General features: G+C 38.1%; 1 protein-coding gene and 1 long non-coding RNA gene across 2 annotated transcripts in view; one reads left to right on the forward strand and one right to left on the reverse strand.

Moving 5' to 3' along the window:
• Positions 1–138: 138 nt before the first annotated feature.
• Positions 139–14,699, forward strand: part of Mterf3 (mitochondrial transcription termination factor 3) — a 21,537-nt gene continuing 6,976 nt past the window's right edge. Inside the window, exons 1-4 of the mRNA XM_010619591.2 lie at positions 139–244; positions 2,412–2,760; positions 4,259–4,411; positions 11,324–11,513. Coding sequence (XP_010617893.1) covers positions 2,427–2,760; positions 4,259–4,411; positions 11,324–11,513 — 677 coding nt within the window. The 5' untranslated portion in view covers positions 139–244; positions 2,412–2,426. The remainder of the gene's footprint in view (positions 245–2,411; positions 2,761–4,258; positions 4,412–11,323; positions 11,514–14,699) is intronic.
• Positions 6,889–14,699, reverse strand: part of LOC117284631 — an 18,103-nt gene continuing 10,292 nt past the window's right edge. Inside the window, exons 2-3 of the long non-coding RNA XR_004515727.1 lie at positions 13,554–13,719; positions 6,889–8,579 (exon numbers count right to left, since the gene is read on the reverse strand). This is a non-coding gene — a long non-coding RNA (uncharacterized LOC117284631). The remainder of the gene's footprint in view (positions 8,580–13,553; positions 13,720–14,699) is intronic.

Raw genomic sequence — 14,699 nt, forward strand, 5'->3', positions numbered from 1 at the left:
TTTGGTGCATATATGTTTATGATTGTCAGCTCTTCCTCTTGAATTGTTCCCTTTACAAGGATGTAGTGTCCTTCTTTGTCTCTCTTAATGAGTTTTGGTTTGAAATTTACTTTATCTGAGAATAAGATTGCTCGCCCCACGTGGTCTGGGAGCGCCGCGCTAAGCCCAGCGGGAGGGAGGACTGGCGTGCGGGGCCTGAACCCGGGGCGGTCGCGGGGAACCGGGAGCGCGGGCTTCGCCACAGGTAAAGCGAGGGAATGGCCTTCGGGGCCTGGTGGCCGGTGGACAGGGCTTGGGGTGTGTTTCGTTCCCCGAGGGGCCGACCGCGGCCATGCTTGTTTGTTAGCGGCTCTGGAAGGACGCAGAACGAAGCCCTGCGTGTCGAGTGGCTTCCTGCGGAAGTTCTCCTGGGGAAACTAGAAGGGCTGGTTCAGAAGGCGCCGGGGCCGAACGCAGAGGGAAGAGCCCTTTATTACGGAGCCACCCCTTCATCCCCCTTAGCTTCTGAATTGACTTAGAGTTACCGAGGTAGATATCTCGAAGCCCGAAAGATGAGTGCTCCCATGCTTGTTTCTGTTCCTAACAAAGTACTAGACACACAGTTGAGAATATCTTACGATACTTTAGAGTTTTGCCTGGGGTGGCACTACTTGCGATTTTCATATTGAGTTGCACCGTCGGCCCCTTTTTGAAACAGGGTCTCCCCAAGTTGCCTAGTTGTCCACTTTGTGGTGGAATTTGCCATCCTCCAGCCTCAGCCTCCCAGAATGGTGGGCTTATAGGTTAGTTCCACCAACCGGTTTAATCTACCTCCTTCCCCACTTTTGAATAACGATTCAGGAGAGACTCCAGGGTGAATTTGGGATTTCAGGATTTTCATTTGAAGTAGGACTAAATGTGTAGACAAACTTGGAAGTCTAAAAAAGTTGAGAGGTACCTGAAGAATGGTTATTTAGCCTTTCTCGCGGGCCACACGTTGTGGTAGACCACACAAGAGACACTTGGCACGACAGCATAACTGACATCTTTGGGCCATCACTTGGGTGCCTGTGCAGAGCAGAGTAGGTTTGAGGGAAAACCTGACTTGTGTCCTACCAAAATGTAATAAAAGTTACTATTCCACAAGTTCATTGTGAATATTTATTTCCTTTCTGAGATCACCTTAGAGTGAAAGGGAGATTTTCACTTTTATAAATTCTTTTTCAGGGCCCGAGATTTAGTTCAGTGGTTCCACCGCTTGCCTCACAAGCTCAAGGTCCTGAGTTTGATACCCGGTAAACACCACCACCTCAAAAAAAAAACAAAAAAAAAACAAAAAAAAAACAAAAAAAAAAACTCTTTCAGCCGTCTTCCCAAAGCTGCAAATCTCCAAGAACATAAACCCTCAAGTATTTAATTCAGAGGATAAAACAAGCTGAGTTCCAATATGTAGTAGAACAAAGCAGGAAGTTGTATGCATCAGTTAATTGACAGAATTAATTGTATTTTTGTCTAGTTAATAATGGCTAATATGTATTGAGCATTTACTATACGCTTGATTCTATGCCATGTTTCATATGGATTAGCTTAACATAGGTTTTATATATATATATCAAATTTACCATTCTAATGAGCTAGCAAAATTCTTTCATATTCCTGGAGTTTGAAATAGCAATGTCAGTTTGTTAAAAAGAACTACTTTTCCACTCAGCATACACATTTTTGCATTGCTGGTTTCTTCTTTGTTTTGTCACTTTGCTATTTTGACGTTTTCTTTGAAGGAACTCTTTCCTACAGTGAAACACAATTTGACAAAACTAGTTTTGTTCGTTTTTCTTTTGAAAAGCAGCTTTATATGCGGAATAATGATCAATGTTCAGCTCTAAGGACTAAACAAGAAACAGCCTTCACTGTTCTACTATATTATTGTGACAATTCATTTAAGACAGAGTGGATTTCCTCTATTTTTTGACTGATTTAATGCAAAAATTCATTTGAATAACTCAGTATTACTTTGATCAGCAATGCACTTCTTAAATGCCCTTCAAACCAAATTCCAAGAACATTTAATTTGCATCATCGTATTTTCCATAAATGATTGATTAACTTTACTTGGATCAGTTGCAGTTTGAACATTTATAGATTTTTGTTTTAAATGTTTTTCTTTCATCAGTAAATTTGCCTTTTTTTAAATTGTAAAGCATAGCCTTATTTTTCCCGTACAGATATTATTGTCTTGGTTTATGAGAGACTGCCTTGCTTGTGGCTTTTTCTGTATATAAGAAACATTTCACTACTTTTGTCGTCTGAATTTATTTGAACATTTTCATTTAGAAAAAATAATTGCCAATTTATTTTGCTGTGTGAACACTGTTTTGAACATTTAAGTAAATTGAATTTCTTTTGATGGTTGTTGTACTTTTTCTTTGTAGACTATTGTAAGAAAAATGGCCCTGTCAGCCCAACAGATACCCAGATGGTTCAACTCAATTAAATTGAGGAGCTTCATTAATGCAACACAACTCACAAAACAGTTTCCCAGACCAGGAAAAACATTGTTAAATAGCTTTTCTGCCCGGCCTGAGCTGTCCTCTGACGATTGCTTTCTCCAGTGGGGATATAAGACTTACAGAACTTCCTCCTTATGGAATAGTTCCCAGTCTCCCAACTCAAGTAGGCAAGAGAGTAATTCTGCCCAGAGCACTCTGCTTCCTGTGGTGAATGAGCAGTCAGAGAAGACACAAAAGCTACCCAGCTTTGATTCTGAGCTGTCTTTAGAAGGTAATTCTGAATTTTCAGCAAAGTCCCTCTTTCTCCTCTTTGGTAGTTTGAACAAACTACTTGTTTATGTTCTGCTAGCCCATTTCAGGTCATATTTTATATCACGCAAGAAGAGGAGCAGTGCCAGTTTTATTCATTTACTCCTACTAAACCTTTAATTTACTTAACTGTGATTTTTGTGGGGTAATATATATGATTGTTTCATAGCTATATATAACACTTGTTCCTAAATAGGTCATTATATACATTATTTAAATTTTTTTCTTCTGTTAATTGATTTATTAGAGTATAATGGACATCAGGTAAAATCTGTCTTTTGGGGTCTACTGTTCTGTGACTTTTTACCTATACATTAAGTTGTGTAGCAACCAACGCAGTCAGCAATTGGAACAGTTACATCACCTCCAAAAGCTCCTCTGTCTTGGTTTTTAGTCCTCTCCTTCCTGTGCTTCCTAGTCTTGGAGTTTAGTATTGCATCACAAATGGGATAATATTTGGCTAAGCAGAATATGAATGAATGTATGAAGAGAAAGACAAAGCTAGCTAATTGGAAGAGGGGCAGGATGAAAGCCTGGCTATGAAAAATGAGGAAGGGTAGGTAGCAATTAGAGGCAAAAAACAGCAGAAGGATCACAGTCCAGTTTCTGAAGTTACAATGTCAAGGATCTTCTATACTGTATTTTAATAAGAAGTAAACCTGAGAATCAAGGCTGTACCAAAGAACAGTTCTTACAGTACTACAAAGTAACTATAGTCATTCTTTTCGTAAAGGCAGTTGAGAATAACTTAGAAGGGTATTGGTTCAAAACAAAGCATTTTTAGGGTGTCATGACTTTAACCTTGCAATTCAGGCTGTTGAAATATACACTTTTGGCCAAGGTAACCTGCTGTGGTAGATTCATTCTCTCAAAATGTGCTTGAAGGAGCAGGGTACAGTGGTGCACACCTGTAATCCCAGCACTTTGGGAAGATGAGGACTGCAAATTTTGAGCTCAGATTGGGCAATTTAGCAAGTCCCTGTCTCAAAATTTAAAAATTTTAAAAGAGCTAGGCTTATAGCTCAGGTCAAAGATCAAGATTCAGGGCCGGGGATTTAGCTCAGTGGTTCCGCTGCCTGCCTCGCAAGCTCAAGGACCAGAGTTCAATCACCAGTACCAAAAAAAAAAAAACGAGATTCAATCCTAAATACCAAGAGAAAAAAATGTGCTTGCAGAGCAGTTGATCTTATCTGCTGATGAAAAATGAAGAGAGTTCTGTGCCTTGAAACTTACCAACAAACTTATCTTGGAGGAATAGTAGCTGGTCTTTTCTTTGTAGTCTTAATCTTACCACTTAGAAGGTAGAATTTTTGTGAACTTCTTAAATATTTAATTTTGAAATGATTCCAAGGTTTAACCGTGAAAGACACAAAGAGGTTGATCTTTGTAGAAACCGTTTTTAAGTGTGTACCGTAGAGAGCTAACTTGTTTCCCTCTTTCCACATGGCTGACCTCAAAAGATCTGGATGATTTGCCTCCCTTGTCTTCATTGCAGCAAGTTTCTGAGGAGGAAGCTATTCAGATTGCTGCACACCCTCTGTTACCCCCAGCTTCATACACTCTTCGAGACTATGTAGATCATTCTGAGACCCTGCAGAAGTTAGTGCTTCTGGGTAAGTTTGACCTATGTGTATGTGTACTTCTTGAGGACACTTTACTTTTTACCCTACTTTTAAAATTAACATTTTAGTCTTTGTCAAAGTAGTTTACTCATGAACAAAAGTAACAAAGTAAAAAGGCCACATTCCCTGCTTCATTCTTCATGACCCTGGATCCCTTTCCCCAGATGATTCGATTTTTCTCACTCTTTCAATTTGTACTTAATCGCTACATTTTTAAAGCATTTACAGTGCTCTTGCTTCATCAGCGTTGGACATCAGTTGATCTTTTATATATACACATCAGCTTTTCCCATATTCTCTTCAATTTGCCCAATAGTTATAATTTTTAGAGAAATCATTAATCAGTGATTATATTCTGAGTATAATGCCACTAGTATTCTTAACCAAAAGTATACTATTAATTTTCTTCCTGTACAACTTTTGGTCTTCCTGGAATTAATAATTGCTTTGTTTTTCATTTGATTAGTTTTCCTTATGTCAAGGGTTAAATTTTTCCATACCTTCCAGGGACCTCTCAGAACAGTTTTTCAGTTCACCCAATCAAATAATATGTTACTCTTAACTCTCCATAGTATGCTGTTCCCATTTGCCATGCTATCCCCTGACCTCTCTCCTGAAGTCCCCTGTCCTGATTTGGATAATTTCTCTCTAGACTTGCTCCATAACTATCTTAGGCTATTGACTTGTAGGTTGTACTTGTATTATAGACAACTAAGTTAGGTAAAATATTATAGGCAGGCAGATAGGGCTAGACACTCAAGGGAGTTAGTGAAGAAGAGGAAAACACATTACAGCTGTAGCTGGAGGCACATCTGTTGAGTGCCAGGCCTCAACATGGAGATAGGAAGAGCACGCCTCCCCAAGGGATGAGCAGTGAATTGGGGATAGTGTCACCTCAGTGGGTGGACAGAACCCCCTGGTTGTTTCTTCCTAGAATGGTCCTTGTTCTTTATGTGCACACTTGCTACATGACCTGCTTCCCCATTGGGTTCATATTACCTAAGCAGCTAAATTTGTAGTTTTATTGATTGATCATAGTTTTGTTCCATAATGTACCCACCTCAAGATTTTGCCCTTACTTTGTAATTTTACTCTAAAACTTCCTCTAGAAAGTGGGATCCATGGCAACCCATTTTTCAGGTCCCCTCCTATCTTTCAGGAGCCACATCTGTCTCCCTCAATAAATATTTGCTATCTTAACCTTTTGTTCGTTAAAATTCATTCTTTGGTTTTGAGGAACACAAACTTGGCATATCTGACATCTAACAAGTTGAGAGTTATATTTATTTCCCCTATATCACTTGGAGCTGGAGAGTTAAAAGGCAACAGTGGATCTCACTGCATACTTCAATTTAGTTGTCTTACTTAGAATTTAGCAACTTACTTCAAACTTCTACTTTTCTCATTACCTCTGAGTTTAATACTCTCTTACATGATTTTACCAAGCAATGAACCTCTTTTCTCCAGGGGGATTGAGAGGAACAGAAGGGTAAGGGACTTGGGGAGTAGGATGGGGTGGGGGATCCCGAGTTTGCCATAAAAAGTCACACAACCTGGCCCCTGTTTTTAGCCTATAACTCATCTCTAACCTTTTAGGTCTCTGTGGACTCCCATTCTGAGCATTTTGAGTTTTGTGGTACAGGTTGAGATCTCTTGGCTACAATGCATGGGTGCAGAAGTGTTTCAGATTTCTAGTTCTTCAGATTTTAGAATACTTGTATATACTACAGTTTGAACATCCCTCAATCTGAAAATTCAGAGTCTGAAACTTGGAGCATTTCAGCTTAACCTGTTCTAGTCAGTTTGCCACTTGTCAGAATTCTCATTTGCAGGCATTTTAAGTTTCTCATTTCTCTTTGATAAGTCTGTTATCTCTGTTCCATCTTTTTTCATATATTGTAGTTTGAGGATGTAGCTAAATCTTGACTCATCAGAGAAGCAGCTAATTTTTTATATCCCCCCCGCCCCATCTCACACACATATTTTAGAAAGCAAAAAATTCTTTGCTGGAAACTGTTAGGGATCATCTTCAATTATTGATTTTCCCCTTACTTGTGTCCTCTAATTTTAGCACCTTATCCTGTAGATTCTCCCCTCTGTATCTTTCAAGGCCATCTGATTCTCTCCTGCTAGAGTCTCACCTTTGTTTAGGGTCTCATTTGTCACTGAACCACAGCTTGTAGGTATCTCCGTGAGTAATTTGACAGTTTTCATATCAGCACTTTTGGCCCTGAAAATCTAGTATTACTGCTCTTTCTCATGTACATATCTTGTCACTGGGCTGGGTGTGACGGTCAGCAAGGCTGAAATAAGGAACATAACCCAGCCCTTTGAAATAAGTATGCATTCAATCCCTGGTACCAAAAAGAAAAGAAATAAGTATGCAGATTCACTGTCACCCATCAGGGAAAAAGAATTTTCAGGACATGTCAGTAAAAGAGGTGAGAGAAGGATTTATTAGAGGGAGATAATAGGGCCCAATAGAGTGGGAACTGGGGATCTTTCAAGTGTTTTATGAAGTGGAAATCTGTGGAATTTGATAATCTGTAGTCTTAATGAGTAGGAGAGGATGGCCCACCTCTAGTGAGAGACAAGATTGTGGTCCATTCATGGGTGGCAGAGGACCATTGGCAAGTAAAAAGGAATGGGCAAAACCATTTGCCTCTCCCTGTAAGGGAGTTGCCTAGGTTTGCTGTTTCTGGAGAAGGAAAAAAAAAAAGTAAATAAAGTAGTCTTGCATTGTGAAGCAGCAGTTTTTCTTTACAGTTTTAAAAATCTTGATTTCCTTGTGTCCTTTCTACTTAAATCTTCCATCCCACCTCAGTTCTATGTGTCCATCAACAGATGCATGGTTGGTTAAAGAATGTGCTGTGAATACACAGTGATACATTATTCAGCCTTCACAAAGAAGAAAATGCTGTTTGCAACATTGATGTCCTTTATGCTAAATGAGATAAGACAGGAACAGAAAGGCAAAACTGTATGATCTCACATGTGAAAGCTGAAAAGCCAAACTCAGAGAAGCAGAGAGTAGAATTGGTATGATGGGGAGATGTTGGTCAAAAGTCACAAGGTTTGTTACAAGGAGTACATTCTGGAGATCATGGTGCAGCATGATGACTATAGTTCATAATGTATTAATGTATGTACTTGAAAATAGCAAAGTAGATTTTTAAATGTTCTCACAATAAAAAATAGTATATGCAGTGGTGGATGTGTTAATTGGATTGATTTAATCATCCAGCTGTGTGCGCACACATCTGCTGTATTCCCAAAATATATACAATTTTTAAAGAGTGTTCTGCGAGTTCAGAGGTGAGAGATTGTGTGACTGTAAGCAGGGGAGCTAGTCACTTTCCCCTCCATAACAGCTTTCCTTGCCTGTGGCAGGTGTTGTGGTTGATGCATGGTGAACTTGAGACATGGATATGACTCTTCAATAATTTACAGTATGTATTTAGAGCAGTAGTGGTGGTCCTGTGGCACACATGCTGCAGCGGCCTGTTTGTATCATTAAAAGCTCTAAAAGGTTCGCCATCAATGACTTAGAGCTTTGAAAGATGTTTCAGCCAATCCTTCCTCTGTATGCTGATGCCTCAGCAGCATGACCTAGAAGTAAAGGAACCATGATTGCTGTATCACATAATACTTTTGAGCAAAGTCCTGGTTCTTCTTTGTTTGCTTGCCTGTTCTGTATCCCAGAGGGGCACGTGGCTTCTGGGTAGCTTCAGTCAGTGCAAGGTACCTGCAGGGTAAAGGCTAGAAGACCCATGTGCAGGTATTTTTCCCCTGTTCCCTCTTTTTCTGGGTCCTGTAAATGCTCACTCCATACCAACAGCCCGCAAGCAGCCCTTCCTAGTAGCTTCCTAATCCCTCTGGCTCAGGTAAACTCTTCAGCCTCCTCCTTTCTGGAGCTAGGAGTGCTGTATGTATTCCCTTAACTCTCCTCACGACCCTGCATTGAGTCCCTCGAATCCATTTGAGCTGATAAAGAATTTATCCCTCTCCAGGTAGGTGAAACCTTTCTCTTACTACTGGGTTCTCAAGGAACTTGGATGTCTTCAGCTGATGCAGTCCTGGCCTGCATTGTAGGACCATTGAGGTTTTAGCTGTGACCAGAGGCAGAAAAGGAGTTGTGTCTCTACATGCCATAGCCAACCTGTAGGCAAGAAAATTACACCCAATTATAATTCAATATTGGAATGATTTTTCCCCCAAATTATGTGGCATTTGCTCTAAGGGCAAAATGAGGAGTGTATCATAGTCCCAGACTTGAAGTTATGTTACAAAGCTACAGTGAAAAAACAGCATTGTACTGCCACAGAAACAGACGTGATGATCAGTGGAACAGACTAGAAGATACGGGAACAACCCTATGAACATTCAACTATTTGATCTTTGACAAAGGAACCAAAAACATACACTGGAGAAAAGACAGTCTCTTTAACAAATGGTATTGGGAAAACTGGCTGCCCACATGTAGAAGATTGAATCTAGACTTATATCTCTCATGATGTACTAAATTAAAATCAAAATGGATCAAAAAACTAAATGTTAGAACAGAAACACTTAACCTGCTGGAAAATAAAATAGGTAAAACTCTTAAGTCATAGGTGTAGGCAACCACTTTCTGAACAGGACCCCAGTTGCACAAGAAATAGTACTAAGATTCAACAAATGGGATCATCTCATTCAAAAGTATCTGTACAGCAAAAGAAACAATCAAAAGAGTGAAAAGATAAACTATAGAATGGGAAAAAAATTTCCAGCTATTCATCGGAGAACTAATATCTAGACCAGCGATGGAAAACCTTTTAGAGCTTTCAGTTATATAAACAGCCTGCTGTGGCATGTGTGCCCTAGGTTTTCCACTATTGATCTAGACTACATAAAAAACTCAAAGAAAATTGGATTCCCCCAATAAAAGACCCAATCAAGAAATGGCAAGTGGGCTGGTGATTTAGCTCAGTGGTTCTGTCGCCTGCCTTGCAAGTAAGTGCAAGGTCCTGGGTTCGATCCCCATAATCAAAAAGAAAAGAAAAGAAAAGAAAAGAAATAGGCAAGTGAAATGAATAGACACTTCTCAGAAGTACCAATGGCCAATAAATACATGAAGAAATGGTCAACATTTTTATCTTTATAGAAATGCAGGTTAAAGCAAACTGAGATTCCATCTTACCCTAGAAAGAATGGCCATCATCATCATCATCAAGAAATCAAATAACAAATGCTGGCAAGGCTGTGGGGAAAAGGAATCCTTTTCCGTTGTTGGTGGGAATGTAAACTAGCACAACCACTATGGAAATTAGCATGGAGAGTCCTCAGACAAATGAAGCTGTTTGACCAAGTTGTTCCCCTTCTAGGTATCTTCCAAAAGTTAAAGACATGTTACAGTGATACATGCATACCCATGTTTATAGTAGCACAGTTCACAGTAGTTAAATCTTGGTAGCAGCCTGTATGTCTATCAGCAGATGAATGGACAAAGTAAATATGGTATTTATACACTGTAACATATTGTTCTGCCAAAAGAAGAATGAACTTCATTCATCTGTAGGAAAATGGATACACCTTGAGTCCATAGTGTTAAGTAAAATAAATCAGATACACAAGCTTAAATATCCTGTAATATAAATAAAATACAAATACAGAGCAAAATAAAGGATAGACAATAGAAACTAGAGATCTTTCACAAATGGGAATGGAGTGAAGGAGTGGGGAGAGAAGGTAAGGAAAGGTGATGGGATAAAAGAATTGAGCTATTATGTGCATGTACTATCCATGAGGAATGTAAATATGTACTGTAAATGTACCAATAAAATTTGATAAAATAACAGTTGAGTAAACAAAAACTTAGTTAACAATTTATAGGATTTGTATCCTGTAGAATTACCAGTTGAGAAAGTACTGTGGATATCATTAGGGGTTCTCAAACATCCTGCAGACAGTATGCAAGAAGCCATAGACAAAGATGTGTTCCATTGTTGATGCAGCTTACTGAATTTGTCTTTGCAGAAAATAATAGCCCTGAACACTCTTGTTTTCCTCAATACTTGTCTTCGACATAAATACTATAACTCAATTTGCTTTTATTACTGTAACTAATGTAGTTTTAAAGATAAAGAAAATGTGGTTTTTCTTTTCTCTCTAGGTTTTTTTTTTTTTTTTTTTTGGTGCCAGGGATCAACTTGGGCCCTTGCGCTTGCAAGGCAGGCAGCAGAACCTCTGAGCCAAATCCGTGGCCTCAAGATTTGTTTTTTTGTTAAATGGAGTACTACTCAGCCATAAAATGATAAACTAGAGTCATTTATAGCTAAATGGATGTATATTGAGGCCATACTCTTCAGTGAAATAAACAGGACACACATGTAAATACCCAGTAATTTCTCTGGTGTGAAAAACTAAAAGTGTAAATAAGAATAAAATTGTATAACATAATGTGAAATAAGAAAGGAGCTAAAGAAGTAGGGGAAATGGGAATGTAGGGGAAAGAAGGGAAAAGAAAAAATAATGAGAAAAGGAAAAAAATGGAAACAAAGTCTTTGTAAATAGGGAAGGGTGGAGGGGGTGAAGGAAGGGCAGGGATATGGAGAAAAAATAAGAACCAAGATACATCATGATGAATGTAACTGGTACCAATAAATTTAATAAACTAATAAAATATTTAGATGTAAACCCAGTGTGGTAGTGCATGCCTCTAATCCTAGCTCTCTGGAGGCTGATGCAAGAGAATTGCTACAAGTTCAAGGCCAGCCTGAACTACATAGTGAGAACCTGTCTAAAGAAAATGAAAAAATTTCAAAGTTTCTGTTTGTCTATCTCAGTTCTTTGAGTGGATTATTCATCAGTAATTTTTGTGCTTATAACAAGTTATGTTCAAGGAGTATTTGTCATTTATTATAGGAGTGGATTTGTCCAAGATAGAAAAGCATCCAGATACAGCCAACCTCCTTCTAAGACTGGATTTTGAAAAAGATATTAAGCAAATACTCCTGTTTCTCAAGGATTTGGGTTTACACGATAATCAGCTGGGAACATTCCTGACTAAAAATTATGCTATTTTCTCTGAAGACCTTGAAAATCTTAAGATCAGGTAGGGCATTCAGAGTGATTTTCCTAAGTGGCGATGGGAAATGTATGTGGAAGAAATGTTTTGCACTTCTGCTACATGAGGACCTGCAGAGACAATGGACATGAATGCTTTTGGTCTTGTTACAGACCTTCTCTGATCTAAATTGTTTAAAACAGTTCTTATATTCAGCTACCCATTGTTTTTCAACTTACTGCTGAGTCAGTACTTAACTTTTTCTTTGGAAACTGGAATTCTTTTTTTAAAACACTCTATCAACAAATAGCTAAAAAGAGTGCATTTAAAGTCATAAAAGCATGATTGTGCTTTTTCTCTGTCCAATATTTGATGGTAGAAGTTTTACATTCTCTTGGTAAATATTGTACAATTTGCTTGGTCCTGTACATAAGGTGGCTATTTTAATTTTCCTTTTCTTCCTGAAGTAGCACTTTTATAAACATCTTTTTACTTTATTTAACAATCAAAGAATTACTGAATCGCTGAATCTTTACAGTGAAACAGTGTCAATCTGCGAGATGAAGGTCCTGCTAGGCCTTGGGAATACCACACAGAACAAACTCTGTCCTTGAGTTAACATTTTGAATTCATCATCACCCTACACTCAGGTGTATCAGTCTGTAGTCCTGGGTTTGCTGAATGGGACACTGTCTACCTTACTTCCTGAATCAGAAATACTATACAATACAAGTTCAGCTTCTCTTTGGCATCCACATAAATCACCTGGGCCCAGATCAGTCAGTGCATTTCTCTTCATCTCCCCTTGCAGTACTTTGCCTCTGGCCACATCAGTTCACGCATGTGCCTGCAGCAGTTTCCTTGTGGGATTGTCCTAGCACTGTCCTCCTGGCTGATGTTGATGTTGAGCCTCCTTGCAACTCAGAGGGCTTTGCAGTTTCTTGAACTCTCATAACCTGATGCATGTTCTCTGAAGTCCAAAGGAAAATGAAAAAAACTGCACTGTATATATGGGTCAGCTTGAGACCTTATATAGTCAAGGCACTGAGCTAGATTGCTGACATAAAAGACATGCATTCTATTGTCATGGGACATACAGTCTGGTGTGACAGGGACAGGAGTCACAATATAGAGGTGAGAGAGTGACCCAGGAAACACTTCCAGTGCTGCTTCTCTGGACTGCCAGGAACTTTGCTCGCTTCTCTACCCATTCAAAAACCAGTTTGCCTTGGTGCAAAAGATTATTCCAAGGAAGGATAAATACAAGACAGGATCATTTCAGAGGCTGCCTCGCAATTATTACTGTCCCATTTGTACATGGGAGACACAGACTGGTTCAGTAATTTGCTTAAGATTTTACACAGTGTAACAGGAAGAGCTGGGGTTCAAACCTAGTTAATCTAACTCCAGAGTAGTGGCTGGAGTCTCCTTACATTTAATTCTGAATAAAAGAAACTGCAGCATTAGAAGAGCTTGAGTGACTTGTTCAAGATCACGTGCTCCTAATAATTGGAGTGTTTTTTAATATAGATGGTATAGTCTGTGATTTTTAAAACTGTTAGATTAAGCCATGGAATAATTTTTTAATTATTTAGAATTTTAAAATAGGTATTGCATCTACATGTACTCAAAAAGATATACAGTGAAAAATAGACTTCTGCTGAAATAGGCATGATAATCATTAATTGAACTTAGTTACTGATTTCATGCACTCGGTTTCTTTTCAGTGAAAAAAATTATAAAATTCGTAGGATATTTGAATAATCTGCATTTAACTTATTCAATATTTTTGTTTGGATGAGCCTTATATTTTAATTGTATTGGAAAGACTTATCACAATGTACATAACAATTTTTTAGTAATATTTGAATCAGATACCAATCCTTGCTGCCAAAAGAGAGAATTCATTCTTCTCTGCTACTTACTCCTGTCCTTAGGCCTTCCAACACCCATCTATGGCAATAGCTACCATTATCAAGATTTTTCTTCTCCTTTTAGGAATATTCTATACAAGCATTTATGTGGACGAACTCACATACATAACAATTGGTAGCATTTATATGCACTATTCTGAATCCTATTTCTTACCTTTATCTTGAAGACTTTAAGTGCTTCCTTTCTTTAACCCTAGCAGTCCATACTACAAATCTGTCCACTGATAAACCTGAGGGGGGTTCCAGTCGTCATTGTCACAGTGATGATGCAGCAGCTCTCCCATGCGTGCCTCATTTCACATATGGTGGACATAGGTAATCTATAGTACAAATGTAGAACAGCAGGACATTTCTGTAAGTGGAATTGCGTGGTCAAAGGCCATGTTCATTTGTAATTTTAATAGATACTGTAAAATCCTGTGTGAGTTTTCCAGTTTATACGCCCCCACAATACATGGAAGTGTCATTCTCCCTATTTTCCACATTAGTACAGTGTTATCAGTACACTTTATGATTTCTATTCATTTTATAACTTGAAGATAACCATTTATCTTTTTTAGGAAACAGTGTATGGAGCAGCAAATGTTGAAATACTTTTCATGTTTGGAGTAGCTTTTCATGGGTTGAATTTGTTTCCTTTTCTGTAAATTGTATGTATCCCTTCCCATTTTTAAATTGGACCCACCTCTCCCTCCCTTTTTCTTATAAATATCCATTTATATATTTGAAAAATTGCTTCTCTGAGGCATGTTGCCAGTATTTTCCAAGAGTCACTTGTCATTTGACTTTGTTTTACTGTTTTTCATTAAGTAGCTAAATTTATCTTTTCCTCTCAGGACCTCTAACGAACTACTTTAAAGGAGTAATACTGTATTCAAATACTCAGTTAATTGTAAAGTAATTAAGTTCTGTTATATTGTATAAAACCATCATAGAGTTTAGGTGTAGGCATGCCTAAATTTAATTCTATTTTACACTGATTATTTGGTGATCTAAGACAAGTTATTTGACTTCTGGGAATCTTCATTTCTTCAAATGTAATTTGGACAATTCTTTTGAATCACAGCTTTTTTTTCTGATAAGAATTAAATGAGATATCTTGATATATTTTAAATGTTTAATAAAACTATTGCCCCTGGGAGAGAGTCCTTAGGTATAGAATGCTTTGGACAGGATGTATCTGGTTTGAGATTGCTTGTGGTTAACACACTTAGTATCTATAACTTTATGAGTTTTGTCTCCTCAGATGTTATATAATGTACATAGTTTTCTGGATATATGTATAAAATATATAAAAAAT

This window comes from Fukomys damarensis, unplaced genomic scaffold, assembly GCF_012274545.1.
Source record: "Fukomys damarensis isolate Sample0158 unplaced genomic scaffold, DMR_v1.0_HiC HiC_scaffold_5, whole genome shotgun sequence".
In the NCBI taxonomy this organism is placed as follows: domain Eukaryota; kingdom Metazoa; phylum Chordata; class Mammalia; order Rodentia; family Bathyergidae; genus Fukomys; species Fukomys damarensis.